Below are 14,794 nucleotides of genomic sequence, written 5' to 3'. Positions count from 1 at the left end.
TGTGTCCTACGACACCAGCATACTCGGCTTATCATGAGTTGTTGAATGCTATTGGCCATAGGACTGGGGCAAACATTGACCATGTGACTATGTAACCTAAAGTTTTCTAGTCTCCCCTATTATTTCTTAACTTGAAATGTGCATGCATTGTCTCCTACTTTATGTGACACCACATGGCCATTAACATTGCAGGCAATCAATTGTTGCTTTTAATTACGCTGCATGAGTTGTCTAATACACTTCTGCTGTAAACTATCACAAAGTAAAACAAAGTTAGGTTAGATGATTGAAATGTGAAAGAAAAAAAGTCATAACTATTTCAATGTATCAGATATGCTGCATTTAATTTTGAAACTGAAGAATATTCACTATCTGGCCTAACCTCTGTTGTTGGATTACAACTCCCAGTGGACGGCTGTTTCTGGACATTAGTGGGGAATGTAATATGTTTCTTTTAGCGACCATGTTTGTGTCCTTTTTGACCGATTACGAACCTTAATGACTTCCTTGCAAAGTTTGCGACCACATAGCTTTTGTGAACATGAGCAGTGTATGTAATAACATTTTGCAATCATAAAGCTTATTTTGCAACTAAATATTTAAGGAAACTTAATATTTAAGGAAACAGGTGTTAATGCTAACCTTTTCCTATTGATGTAATATTTGCCAGTGAATGATTTTACATTGCAAGCAGTGCTAAATATTCACAAAAACGCCATTTTAAACATAGCTTGCGATTTTTAATTACATGCCCCCTTAGAAATTTTAGCTGAAGGTTCTTAGGTTGGACATCCACAGATATGAATCATCCCACAATGCTTCAGATGTTGTTCCTAAAGTACAATTTGAAGACTAACATACATTGTTTCTACAGGGTGATGGAGGTTCTGTTGGTCCTCCAGGAGTTGATGGGGAGGAGGTAATGTTAACAATAATATATCTTAATACTGTGGATATTAGCAGGAGGTTAGCTAGAATTGTTTGTACTGAGGAATCAAAAAAAGAATCACTCTCTGGCTTGTCTGAGATTGTCTGTGGGATGTGTTACTGCAATAGAATTTGCCATATTTGATAGATGCTCCTTTGAAAAGTTGATTATAGGCATTAGTGTTTTATTGTGTGCTTTATAAATCAGACTCAAGGCCTTTTTCCTGTGGTTACCAACGCAAGTGCAAACTGCTCCCCATGGTGCCGATACATAGAGCACTTGCAGTTGCATCTAAGGCAGAGTCAAGCAGCTGGTGCAGGGATTCGCTCAAACAGACGTGGGGGAACCCTATACTTTTTAAATAAAAACATTTCTGCCCAAACTAAAACCCACGATTTGCCCTTATTTATCAATAAAAAAAACCAAAAAATCGGATCTGGAAAAAACCTCTTCGGATTTCACAAGAAAAACTAGCACCAAATCCCATTTAGCATGTTTTCAATGTTGAATTTTCGGATTCAGATTTGGAACAGCTTTGGGGCATAATAAATGGTGAAAAAAGGTGGGCACTGTGGAAAAATTGTGCTTTAATAAATTACCCCTTAATGTCTGCCTTTAGCATTGTGACACTCCTGCCTTTAAATCCTGAATAACATGCAAAGTAGGGACATGTCAGGGGACACACAATGTTTCATAAGTAACAAAATCTGGACCAGTGATCATTTTCAATGAGGGTTAACAGTACAATCTCTGTCTTAAATATATGTAGTAGTTGTGTTATGTAAAGATGGCAAATAATCATAGACCTAAGCTATTGGTGCAGTTAGATTTCACAATTCAGAAAACAGGAGCCATGTTTAAAACTGTAAATTTGTTGCTTTTTGTTATCTGCACTACTACATATTGCAGTTCAGTTCAGTTTTAAAGCTGTGCAATCTTAACGCTCCACATAAACTCAAAGACAGCTTAAGTCTAATGCCTGAAACAACCAGATATGGTCATGCGCCTTAAATGCAATTTAAAATGAAATGAGGCAAACCTGGGGGGGATTAAAGTTTGCCAGAGCCAGACACTTGATAGAAATCCATGCTACTGGGGACATACACCTGCATTGCTTCAAGTTCTGTACTATTTAGTATATTTGCTGATCTGTCTTTTTTTCATCTCTTTAGAATATCCCTTTCTAATTAAGTTTTTTTATCCAAAAGAAATAACAAAAAGTTCTGTAATTTAAATTTTCTTTCAGTGATTTGGAATGGTTTATGTTGGAACGTAATTACTAGGTAGAAGCATTCAATGATGGATTGATGTAGCGGCTTGCCTGATATATTCAGTGAATCTGAGCGCCGCTCATTGCTAATGGTCAATTACCTGTCACATTAATCCCAGCAAGTTGTACTAGGAAAGCAAATCAAGGTCTTTTCATAGTCACTTTTCAATCCTAATGGTATTAATCACGTCTACATTTTTCACTGCATACCATTCGAATGGAGTTCATCTTCACGGCAGGATAAAAAGCTGTGCTTATATCACAGTGGCTAATTGATTTCCAAGAAATCCAATCCAATTTTCATGTTAATAAATTCTAATAACATGTTTTATCAGGGACCTAAAGGATCAAAGGGTGACCATGGTGATCCTGGAACATCAGGAGAGAAGGGAGGAATTGGACTCCCTGGTTTGCCGGTAAGTACAATAACCTGTAGGAATGAGTCGTGCCAGTACTTAGGCACATTTTTATATTGTTCAGTTTTATATTGAGTCAGCAGTTGGTGCACAGATTCACTAAATTTAATTTTACACCACTAAACAATGCAAAAATCATAAACATAAGATATAACAAAGTTCTTATTTCCTTCCAGGGTGCAAATGGAATGAAAGGAGAGAAAGGAGATCATGGTTCCCCTGGGCCTCATGGAGCTTCTGTGAGTACAATATACAATACCACTACATCTCTAGTTTCTGCAAACTCTACTTCCTAACTAAAGATAGTGGAAGAAGAGTCACAAGTTTGACATAACATTCATTTTCATATAGCTAAATATATATTACATGATTATTAATTTTAAATACATGTTCCTTGAGGTCATTTATCAAGGAATCCCATGAATTTAATATGAATTTATTCAGTAAAAAATGTAACAACTTTTGAAGTCTCACCTTCTAAACTAAACTTATCAATAACATTCTGCTTGGTGAACCATATCAAGGTTTCCCACCTGTCTCATTCTTTGATTAGAACATCAGTGCAGGGCTCCATTTCTATTACCGACAATAATAATCCAATATTTTGGCATTTACAGCATAATTATCTGCCAGATACACTCAGCTGTTCATTCAGTCGTAATACTGCGGGGGGTGTATCTACACCTTTCTCTGCAGCCAGTAATGATCATTCCTTGTTATGACAGAAAACATTTTTGGGTTAAAACAGAAGTGATGGGGAAATGAATTGGAAATGTAAAAAAACTGATGTTACTGATCTGTAGCTCACTGTTCTGTGCATGGGTTTTCTAGTTTCCATGATTGTGCACTGTAATACTAGTGACTACAGGACATTTGAAATCTCATTAAAGCATAAATATTTTATATGAAATTGCAGTAGATCTATTTTATCTTAAAACTATTTTCACAGATCATTGGCCCCCCTGGATCTCCAGGACCACATGGCCCCCCTGGACCTATGGTAAGCACTTTTTGGGTTCTGGATTCCCCTTTTGTAGGGCCTTCCTTAGATCAAGAGTCTCAGTCTAATGAAGAGTCTGTGCCTTTGCTGTGGATTCCCAAGGGGGAACAATGAAGAGATAGAACTACATGCAGCCAGTTGGTGCTCCTGGTGGCCTGAAGGAGCTAATTCCAATGATAGGGACCAGCCAAACAGTTTCAAAGTCAATCTACTGGCTTATTAATACAGCTTTATTAGCAATGTCCTTTATTTGTATAATTATGGTTTATTGAATACACAGAAACAGAATTTCTGCTCATTGGTAGGCCTCAAAAAACAAAACCTTCTCTACACACAACATTGACATTAAATCATATGGGTTAGTGAGATTTGCCCATTAACTAATGTTAATGTATTTCTCCATTTGCTCCAATGCCAGTTAAAATTAATAACTCTGACATTTAAAATCTTACAGGGACCACATGGACTAACAGGACCAAAGGTAACTGTATGAAACATCATTTTCCTTCAATGAATGCACATTGCAGATTTGAATGTTTGTCAGATTGAATAATACTTGCATGCATAAATGTTGTATTGGATGTTTGTGTAATTGTTATTTGTAGTTTGTGTGTAAACCTTAAAGCTCCTACTCCCATTGTAAGTGCTATGGAATTAAGAATTAGCTATACAATCTACATAAAATGAGGGCTCGTTGATTACAGCAATGAGCCCTGGTCTCCCTCAGCCCTTTAGCCTATCATGTCATTAGTTGGGATTAGTGATGTGCAGGTCAGGGTTTTCCCCGAGCCACACCTGCCCGATATCTGTCCTCCCTCCACCCACGCTCGACTTTCGGGTTCCTTTTATAGACCCGCCGATGATGTCACAAAGGGGGCGAGCAAGTGTGCGGCTATAAAACCGGAAACCGGAAGTCAGCAGTGTCAGGTGCAAATGGGGGTGCGAGGTGGGCCCGAACCCGACCAACCTGCGGGTAAGGGGCCGGCCCGCACATCACTAGTTGGGATCCCTGGTGCACAGCATAAGTTAATAGACGAGATAGATAGCTAGATAGAGAGAGAGAGAAACAGTTTAAGTATAGCTAAATATAAGGAATGCTGCATTTGCCTTGTTGCTCCAACCCCAGCCTCTGGATTTCAACCAAAGGTAACACCACATGGGCTACCACAGGCCCACTATGTTCTGTCAAGCAAAATATATTACAAACAATGCTTAGCAAATATTAATAATGAAAGTATCTATATCCCAAAGTCAGACTAAACACTACTTCTTTAATTTAAGTGAGCTTAAAGGTTTACACAATAATGTGCTGCACATTCAAATCTGGCATCTGCCCTATGGCCACAAGACATTGGCACAATTGGACTTTATATTGTTTGCACTCCAAAATAACAGATTCTAAAACTAATCTGTAACAGGATATATTTTAAATTGAAATTAGAATGAGCTGTTTGTGAGCACCTGTAGGCACAGGAAACCCCATTTTCAACCTAAGTGAATGAAATGGAGTAAATGAAATTAAACATACTGCCTGTTTTTTTAAGTATGAAATATCTATGGTTTTTCTTTTTTTTTTAACATTTCTTGCACTAAACAAGGCAAAATCTGAAATTAGAAGTCCTTTTCTACTTCCTGTTCATCTGAGCATAATCAAAACAAATCACCAGTCCACTAAGAATCCTCTTTATAAAGGGTTATGTCTCATGTGAAACTCTAACAAAAGTTGTAGTTGGAGGAAGGGAGGGGTTTGTTCATACAGAGGGCTTTAAGGTGAACTGCTGGTTTGATTTGATTGTGCTTATACAAGCAAAAGGAGAATAATTTAAATTTATTGTCAATTTCAGATTTAACCTGTTTAATGTAATAACAAAAACCATACAAATTTTTATTTAAAGCAATAGACAATAAGGGGCAGATTTATTTTGTGGTGTAAATAATGGCAAGAACAATTCACATATATTGCCAGGCATTGCCAAGTAAAAAATGGCATAAAAATTCCATAATTTTTTACACGCTTTGAGCAACTTCCACTGGAACTTACTTACAAAGGTCTAAAGCAGTCTAAAAATAACATTGGAAAATCTGGTATTCACATAAAATATGACACACCTTCATAAATTCGCCATGTATTTTACACAGCTTTTTAAGTGTTTTTTCTGGCGAATTTTATTTTACACATGTAACGCTATTTTGGGCTATATTAGACCAACAAAGGTTAATATCCAGCTAATCAGTAGAGCAAGGGTTACACTCGACTCTAACACACAAGGCAGGGCCTTCAATATGTGGAAGGTAGGAAGGAATGGTGTAGTTGCACAACAACTCACATAGACTGCTGTGCATAAAAATAAAATAAAGGATGCCAGAAGGGTCTTGCAGCAAACAAACAAAATACCTTTTATTGTAGAAGTTAATAGATCCACAGGGTATACTCATAAATCCACAGAGGCAACGTATTATAAGATGTTCTAGAGCCAGGACAGTTAGGCAGATGCAATACACTGTGACACCATGTGAATGCAGCTAGGGAATTTTAAGGTGCACCTCTAGGTTGGAATGTCCTGGCGTGGCCTGGATCTAATCCAGTGGAATAACCAGGGAGAATGAATCTAAAGCCCAATTCCCTATCGAGCTGTGGTCCCTTCACTTTAGGCAGACTCCTAGGGGAAAGCTACTCCCTACTACAATCCTGGTTGGAGCACAAACTGCTCATGCTATTTAACCTATCTTACTCTCATAGAGAGTACTATAAAATGATCTAACCTGTCACTGGCTGGCCTAATTCATGGGGTCCCTGCTCCCCGATTTATCAGTAGAGGTACTGGGCTCTCTAGGGCAGAACAGCTTTGCTAGGCCTTGGTTTACCCAGGCTCCCTGGCACAGATCCAGCTGGTTCAGCAACCAGAAACCAATAAGAAAGAGCCACCCCTAACCAGGCACTATGTTAAAGTGTGGCATAGTGGTCATAGGCCAGTGGGCCAATAACAGAAATATTTAAATGAAGTAACTAGATACATGGGCATCTCCCCAGCAACCGGGGAGATAAGGAAGTGTAGGGATTTCAAGCCATAGGAACTATGGGTCTCTACACACAGCATAATAAATAGGCTCCTATGTATGTTCAGCACAACCCTATTTATTGAACAATGTTGAAAAATTGGAGTATACATCTACTTTAAGCTCACAGCGGATCATTATAAGGTTGTATGTATTATGTGCTCTAGATGTACCAGATATGGATTTGCAGTTCTTTCTTTAACTGATTCTATTCTGTACCAGCTTATGCAGCCGACAAACACAATTGGCATTTACTTTTACATTTAGGGTGAACCAGGGCTAAATGGTCTTAAAGGATTGAGGGGTGAGCCAGGTCAAAAGGGTGAAAGAGGACCACTGGGTCTTCCAGTAAGTAAATTAACTTCATTTTGCCTCAATCCATGTGCTTTTCTATTCTTTATTTTACTTTTTTTCTCGACCAGTGGCTGGATGTAAAGGTAAAATATACCCATCGCATTAATATATCCTCCAGATATTTCCCTTATATGGACAGTAAAGCATCAACGCAAGGCATATATTATGTCCACATATGTGCTGTATATTTTCAGTTAAAGTACAGTATGATTAGGAGCTGACATATTCATTGCAACATAGCTGATGACAACCTGTATAATGGTTAAAGTTATGTTATGTCAGCATTATAGCAGCACCTACTCAAACTATAATTATTTATAAATGTAGACAAGTAATGTCTTGTTCACACAGTAAGCTATCCCCTCATACAGTACTGTCTATTTAAAAGATATCACCTATATATGAAGAGGGTATATTATCCTTTTTAATGGCCAGCAAGAACAATCCTCCCTCTCAGGTCTTAGATAAAAAATTTTATTGTAAAATGGGAGACTAACATTTCGGCCTCCTCCGAGGCCTTTCTCAAAGTGTCTAATTGATTGTAAGAATGCCCTAAATACAATCCTTTTTAATGGCATATCATCTTTGCATACATATATCACATGCACAGTGCTGGAGCAGAAGAAATAAACGTGTTTTCCTTGTTTTTCTTATGCATAGCATTATATTCTGTGCTTCCTTACTCCCTATTAATTAACCTGACACCTCCAGTGTGTTTATATTTATGTTCGTTTTGTACTTGCTCACTCTGTTGGTGATGTCCAAGTTGCTCTGTCAACAAATAAATCATGTCATAGTTTGAGTTCTGCTTGCTTATCCTGATATGTGTGTGAGATTATTAGGAAATCATTTCCTTGCCTGCTTAGTCTCATCATTTTGTATCCATCCAGTTGTGTTAGAGGAAGGAGTCTGACTCTCTGTTGTCTATCTACAACTACCAGTATCTGTGATGGGGAGTTGGGAGTTGTAGTGTGATAGCAACTGCCAGTTAGACATCCTTGAATAACTCACATTAATTTTTATATATATATATATATATATATATATATATATATATATATATATATATATATATAAAATATATATATATATATATATAATATATATATATATATATATATATATATATATATATAAATATACATATATAAATTTGCTGTATGTTTGAAATAAGTACATAAAGCACTTGGGATATTCCACCCATGGATATTTAGAGTAAAACATCTAATAAAACGCTTATTATTGCTTATTTTTCACATATTTTTCTTTTTGTGTGTGTTTCAATGTACTCCATCAGAGGGCACCAGATCCAAAAGAAAAGCAGAGCATATGCATATTCATTTTACTTTACATTTTAAACCACACAAACTGTATAACACAATATTATGATGTTATAATATGATAGATTCTATTCTATTCTATTAGCTTCCATATTCCTGGACTGTATATAATGAAGACTTGTCAATGCATGATGATGACCCAAAGTCTATCCCTATAAGTCTTTCTTTCTTTCTTTCTTTCTTTCTTTCTTTCTTTCTTTCTTTCTTTCTTTCTTTCTTTCTTTCTTTCTTTCTTTCTTTCTTTCTTTCTTTCTTTCTTTCACTCTTTTTCTTTCTATCTTCTGTAAGTTAAGTCTGTATAATGAGCTGCGTATCTCAAAGAAATTCTTATTCTGTAATGGTTTGAAAGAGAAAAGTTACAAATTAAATCAGTATTGAGAAATATACATATGAATACCATGCATATTTTTGTGTGAACCAACAAAATAACACAATAACACTGACTGGATTCTTCTCTTAAAAATAGCTAAAAATCATCTCAAACAGTGATTGAACCTGATAGGCCATACGTCAGTCTTTGTTACAACCTCCAGTGTTGTTTTGTTCTTACCAAGTCCAATGTATTTGTTGTATTCATTAGTTTCACATTCTTGTCATCCATGTTATACTCATCATCTGTACCTCCACCTAATCATACAGGGAGCATCTGGCTTAGACGGAAAGCCAGGACCCAGGGTGAGTGCCACGTCTGTAAGACAGAGCAATTGAGCTACTACAAGAATAGACCTGCTAAGAGATACAGAACATAGCCTGTGGGTCTTATTCTATTGGCTATTATGTGGGGCCATAGAATAAATAGCATCCTTATGGTGTCCCTGACAAAACCATAGACTATGTAAACTCTGACGTTTAGGAAATATTTGGAAATATCAGTCCAGTTATAAGCTTGATAAAGATAAAGTTTTTAGTGAAAAGGGGAGAGTAATCAAACCAATAAGTTTCAGACTTTAAAATTGTAAACAGTGCTGTCTGTGCCTTATTTATGATGTTTTAATTAGCTATGTCAGCTCATCCATAAACTAGCTGAAAGAGCAAACAAAGATATATGGATTATAATCTTATCAATTATAGCTAAATCTTCTAATACATATTCTTACCTAGTAAGAACTAGAATTATAGCATGAGTGGAACAGCGGAGCCCCTTAGTCCTCAATAATTATGTAGGTGTAATATTATTATATTATTTCACATCATTATGCCAGGTAAATATGGCAACTTGTCCCAGCTTCAGTTTTAGGGGCAGGGCAGATAGATTTATCTCATGTTTCTGACCCAAACCTGCCTTTACGGCCCATATCAGTTGCTAGAATGTATTGGTGTGCTGCAGTTAATGTACTAAAATCAATCACATGATTGGTCAATCTGCAGAGTAAATTTCAAGTAGGGAGCACTTTATAAAGCTGAACAGTTAAGAGTTAGATATTGAGTGAGCTATGTACTATCATATTCAGGTATGCAGAGTCATGGCCTAAACACTTGTTATGAATTAGCATCATTTTGAAGTTCTATAAGAAGACATCATTAATATGTATTTAGTTCTATCTGAATTATTTGACCTTTTTTGAATGCCTTCATGTCTGCTATCCTTCTATATATTTTCAAAGGAACGTTTCAACACTTTTTTGACTTAAAGCATGAATTTTCTTTAAGGTGGCATGAGATTGTCTCTCAAACATCTGAGGTCGCCAGGTTATGATCTTCAATCAATCTTTAGCATTACTCTGGCTAGTTCATGCTGATTCATACTCACTATAAAAGAACTCAGTGTCCTGCATATTAGTGAAAATGAAAAAGAGAATGCATTAACATTACTTCTGACTATGTGATCATCCATTCATCTTCCTGTCTTTTATGTGTGTCTTGTTCAGTATGTTCTATTCCATGACATTTAACATAATGTATGTTATTCAATAATCCAGCTGCATGCTAACCTAACAGCATTTCTTTATTCATATACAGCATATGACATTTCTTCTGAAAAGGGAGGGCAAGGATACCTGTTATAAACACAGCTGGGCAGATGGCTTAAAAATATTAATTTGTGGTTTCATTTCTAGGGGAACGATGGCCCCATTGGTCCTTCTGGTCCAGCAGGTCCAAAAGGAGACAGAGTGAGTATATAAAGATTAAGATATATTTTTATAAGAACATTAATATCTTGCTTCATATCATGTAATAATGTATGGTGGTGTTCTTTATTTCTATACCATGTTCTGTGTGTGGGCATGTAGAATCACAAGCATGTCAAGCTGGAGTTATATGGTGTATTCATACAACAGCTTTATGTTTTTGAATAATGAAAGACCTCCAACATCTTGAAGGTCACACTTTTCCTATAATATTTTTAGCCATCATACATGGGGCCAAAATGCTAGTTTACCATGACAGGTTGCTTCACTAGGGTATGATTGGATGTGCTCTGTTTTGCCTGATACAGGTTATTATAATCTAAAAATTTGCCAGTGATAGTGTTCCATGAGAAGAAAAGGAGTCTGTCTGATGTATTGTTTAATAGAGAGCAAAACTCTCATGTCCAGGAATACTTCTTCTATTCCTATTCCACTATAGTCCTGCATAGTCACAAAAGCCAAAATAGTACAATGGGGACTAACATCAATGCTATAAAACACAAGACCCTGCACTTGAGAAGGAGCAATAAGGTGCAGGAATTCCTAACACCATTCATCACCTACTTAGAACAGTTTGAGCCTACCTACCTATTTTATATGGGTTGTTCCAGGGGAATCCGGCAACCCTGCATTAAATAGCTACGGTTAAGGCAAGATTCATCTATATTTGATGCATTACTTATTGTTTTCATTATTAGCAGTGCCTTCAAGGAGGGCCTTTTCTGAAAGAGCTGGAAAGGCTAAGATTATATCAGCAAGTCTGGTATTAATATTGCATTTGTCTATCCTATCCAGGGAGAAAAAGGAGTTGTTGGGGATCCAGGACCACGAGGACCTTATGGTTTACCTGTAAGTACTACATGAAATGTGTTTTCAAATGTCTATTTGAATGTTTCTATTCATTTTAGATTTTTTTTTGGTGAGAAGGCTACCTAACCAATCTGTCCCATGCTCCTAGAGCACCTGTATTTCTTTATTTAAATAGAAAATGCAGAGGACTGGGGTATACAGTAGAGCATATGTTACATTCAGGCCCCTTACATTCATATAGTATGTTATATGGTGTAATGTGATGGTTCTTTACACAAGAATTATATTGGGCACTGGTTCTGTTCCATAGAGTACATAGAAGTAGATATTAAAACAATTGAACAGCAGTACGCTTAAGCAGGTAACTGTTGTCATGGTACCTTGCCTCTCTTAAAGACACCTCTATCATTTTCTTGGAATACTCATTCTATATGGGCTCTGTACTAGTGGCCCCTCCACAGGGCTATCAACATCCATTAGACTTCCTGGGTCTGAGGGGTTATCAGCTACCTAACCCAATCTGTCCCATGCTCCTAGCGTACCTATATTTATAAATATACATTTATATATTTGCTAGTTTTCATTTCCTGCACTCTAGACACACATTCACCTTCCACAATAAGGGGAATCAAGACCGAACCCCTACATGGACACATGGTCCCATCCACATGTGATGGGATATGATATACATAGTAAGGCAGCTATAAGCTCTTTTTCTCCTGCCACAGCTTGGCATGTATGTTGCCTGTGGTCTACTTAAAATTAGGTGAGTCATCTCTTCATGTAATGCTCCATGCATGGCAATGGAGTACAAAGTCAGATAACCCCATGTCCAACACTCTGTCCATGTGTCCCAAATCCAGCATTGCCAGATATCACAAATGTCAAACCTGTGGCTTTGCAGCTTTTGTACTTTCTAAATCCTCAGTATTCAGTATGATGGCATTATGTAGCTTATGAAAAAAAAAGTCAAATGCATGGGCTGGTGGACCGAAGCAGAAAATCTGTATTAATATATTGTTTGAACTCAACAAATATGTATGTCATCTTCTTACAGGGCAAAGACGGAGAGCCTGGTCTAGACGTAAGTCATATGATCTAAGGGCAACACAGTATATCTGCATGCTTCACGTAAATATTTCAATCATAGTCATTTCCATACATTTTTCATTCCTTCCTTTATATTTTATTTATCATGTTTTTGCAATATTCATTAAACAGATAAGGATAAAGAGCTAAGTTACATGTTCTTGATATTCCAAAGGCTGAGTGCTCCTTAAACTGTTAGTACACATTCCTTTAATATGCATGCCCCTTTGATACATTTCTATTGATGAATAAAAAGCCTGGATATATATTATAATTAGGTTTGAAATTACAGTATTTGGCCTTGGAGTGTTTCAATTTAAAAGCTAAGATCTCTTTAGAAAATTCTAACCACTTGCTACAAATGGAGTTATGCAACATTCTGCTTTGTGTTTACACTTAAATAACCGTGTAAGTAAGGGACAGCGTAAAACCCAGACTAGCTGACCCAGTATGTGTGGGTTGATAAAAGCCACTAGTTAGATCAGTCAGTCTTATAAACATATTCCCAAATGGCACCAATGCACCAAAGTAAGCTTACAATCATATTTAAATAAGCATATGGAGCTCTGCAACGTTAACAAAGTAATTGCAATCTGTCATTTTTACAAAACTGTAATATTGCTTATTAAAAGTATACAGGGGTCATTTACAACTGCAAGTGAAGTGGGCTTATTGCAATATTGCAATATCTAGCAGAATCCTCATATTTTTACCCACAATGCAGTGCTTTTTCCAATGATTCCAGCATAATTGTGGTCACCATGGGGAGATGCACCTGATGCAGTTGTGGCTGATGCATTAAGATTTGTTCTGAAGCAAATTGAATACAACTACATTGAACATTTTCGGTTGGCACATTTCTGATTGGCGCCATTGACGCAGGATCCCTGGGGTTACCTCCTAGTTTGGAGTTGGTTATAGCTACCAGGATCCCCTGTTTGTAAGTGCAACTGTGTGAGAAATGGGAGGCAGGAAGGACCAAGTTGACACATATGTTTAAACAAGTTCTTGGGATTTTTTGCACTACTGATTGTGGCCCTGCAACTGCACTTGAGGTTGTAAATGACCACATATTTTTTTTGCATTAGCAGCAATCCATATAATGGCATATTTCAATGCGAAGGAAAGATTGCTTTGGTGTCCTGGAATATGTCATTAGTTATGCGTTTGCTAGACTGGGAGCAGCTTTTGCTCTTCTTTAATTAATCCTAAAAACTGGGACTATTGAGAAGGCCACACATTGTCATAGAAGAATTTTTTTCCCTTCACTGATAAGAATAATTAGTGCCTTTATTTTAGTTGCATTGTTTTATATATATAAATATCCCACTGTCTTTACAGCTTTAGTCTTTATTGAACAAAATATAAAACATTCCCTAAATTAATTCCCTGAAAGAATCATAAGTGTAAGCAAACCCCTAGTCATGCCACACTAAGGTACTATAAATAATAATGGTATTAACCCTCAAGCTATTAATTTAAAATTAATGAAACTAAATGGATATTTTGTATTCATTTTCCCTGTTTTTTTATCTAATGCTACATTCCTGCATTACTGCACTAAACCACAAGGGAACGAAGAGAAAGAAAATATCTCTTACCCTTGTTTTATTTACAGTGGCATGGACATGGCATACTGTATTTATCTTACACTATGTGCTGTTATTGTATTGGAATACTGGCCATTCTAGGCTGCTCAGGACTGGTTACGAATTATAATATATACAGTCAATTTCCACCTACAAATCCTCCTGTAGATGAACAGGCTAGTGTTTCACTGGCAGTTGTATTTCAGAATAGGTTGCTTTCCAAACAATGCTTATCCCTGTAGCAAATCATGCTTCCCTTCAGAAAAAGTTCATGGTAAGTAAAGTTCTAACAAAATGTGCCCCTGTTTATCTACTCATTGCATACAGCATATATATGGTTCTAGACGTACTGCAGATCTTCTCCATGCAAGCTAAGGCAGGGTTGAAGCAGGGCATATAATATGCCAGGCTTATTGTTGCAAAACTCAGTTTAGCGACTTCTTACCTTCTTGATAAACACACCCTTGTGAATATGACTGATATATTAACCCTTATCCTACCGAGTGCACAAATATTGGTCAGTCAGACAAGGTATTCTTGTGTATTTTTTTAGGGTTTTCCGGGTCCTCGTGGAGAAAAAGGTGACCCTGGAGAAAGGGGAGAAAAGGTGACTTGCATGTTAAATGCTAAGTTTGAAAGCTGCTCCCTGAGTTTTCTTGCCTTTATGATAGGTTCCATAAATCTATTCTAATCCTGTCTGACAAGCAATAGCATTTATTATTAGAGTTGCTCTTAGACCTCCCTAGCAACAAGAACAAGCCAAAATAGAATTTAGCTTAGTCACACAAATATTTATCAGCAGTGCTGCCACA

At 36.8% G+C, this 14,794-nt stretch overlaps 1 protein-coding gene across 7 annotated transcripts in view; it reads left to right on the top strand.

Annotated features, from left to right (window-relative positions):
• LOC108706699 (collagen alpha-1(XXV) chain) overlaps nucleotides 1-14,794 on the top strand; it is a 265,983-nt gene that overhangs the window by 238,914 nt on the left and 12,275 nt on the right. For 2 of the 7 annotated variants that reach the window (XM_018243341.2, XM_018243342.2), the window contains exons 25-35: nucleotides 875-919; nucleotides 2,534-2,614; nucleotides 2,791-2,853; nucleotides 3,564-3,614; nucleotides 4,069-4,095; nucleotides 6,939-7,019; nucleotides 9,005-9,040; nucleotides 10,423-10,476; nucleotides 11,290-11,343; nucleotides 12,362-12,388; nucleotides 14,536-14,589. In XM_018243341.2, the coding sequence (XP_018098830.1) occupies nucleotides 875-919; nucleotides 2,534-2,614; nucleotides 2,791-2,853; nucleotides 3,564-3,614; nucleotides 4,069-4,095; nucleotides 6,939-7,019; nucleotides 9,005-9,040; nucleotides 10,423-10,476; nucleotides 11,290-11,343; nucleotides 12,362-12,388; nucleotides 14,536-14,589 (573 nt within the window). The remainder of the gene's footprint in view (nucleotides 1-874; nucleotides 920-2,533; nucleotides 2,615-2,790; nucleotides 2,854-3,563; nucleotides 3,615-4,068; nucleotides 4,096-6,938; nucleotides 7,020-9,004; nucleotides 9,041-10,422; nucleotides 10,477-11,289; nucleotides 11,344-12,361; nucleotides 12,389-14,535; nucleotides 14,590-14,794) is intronic. The other 5 variants (XM_041579588.1, XM_041579587.1, XM_018243344.2 and 2 more) reach the window with 3 other exon arrangements.

Source organism: Xenopus laevis, chromosome 1S (assembly GCF_017654675.1).
Source record: "Xenopus laevis strain J_2021 chromosome 1S, Xenopus_laevis_v10.1, whole genome shotgun sequence".
NCBI classification, from domain to species: Eukaryota; Metazoa; Chordata; class Amphibia; order Anura; family Pipidae; genus Xenopus; species Xenopus laevis.
Note: the sequence above shows the minus strand (reverse complement) of the source record. Positions and strands in the feature narration are given on the sequence as shown.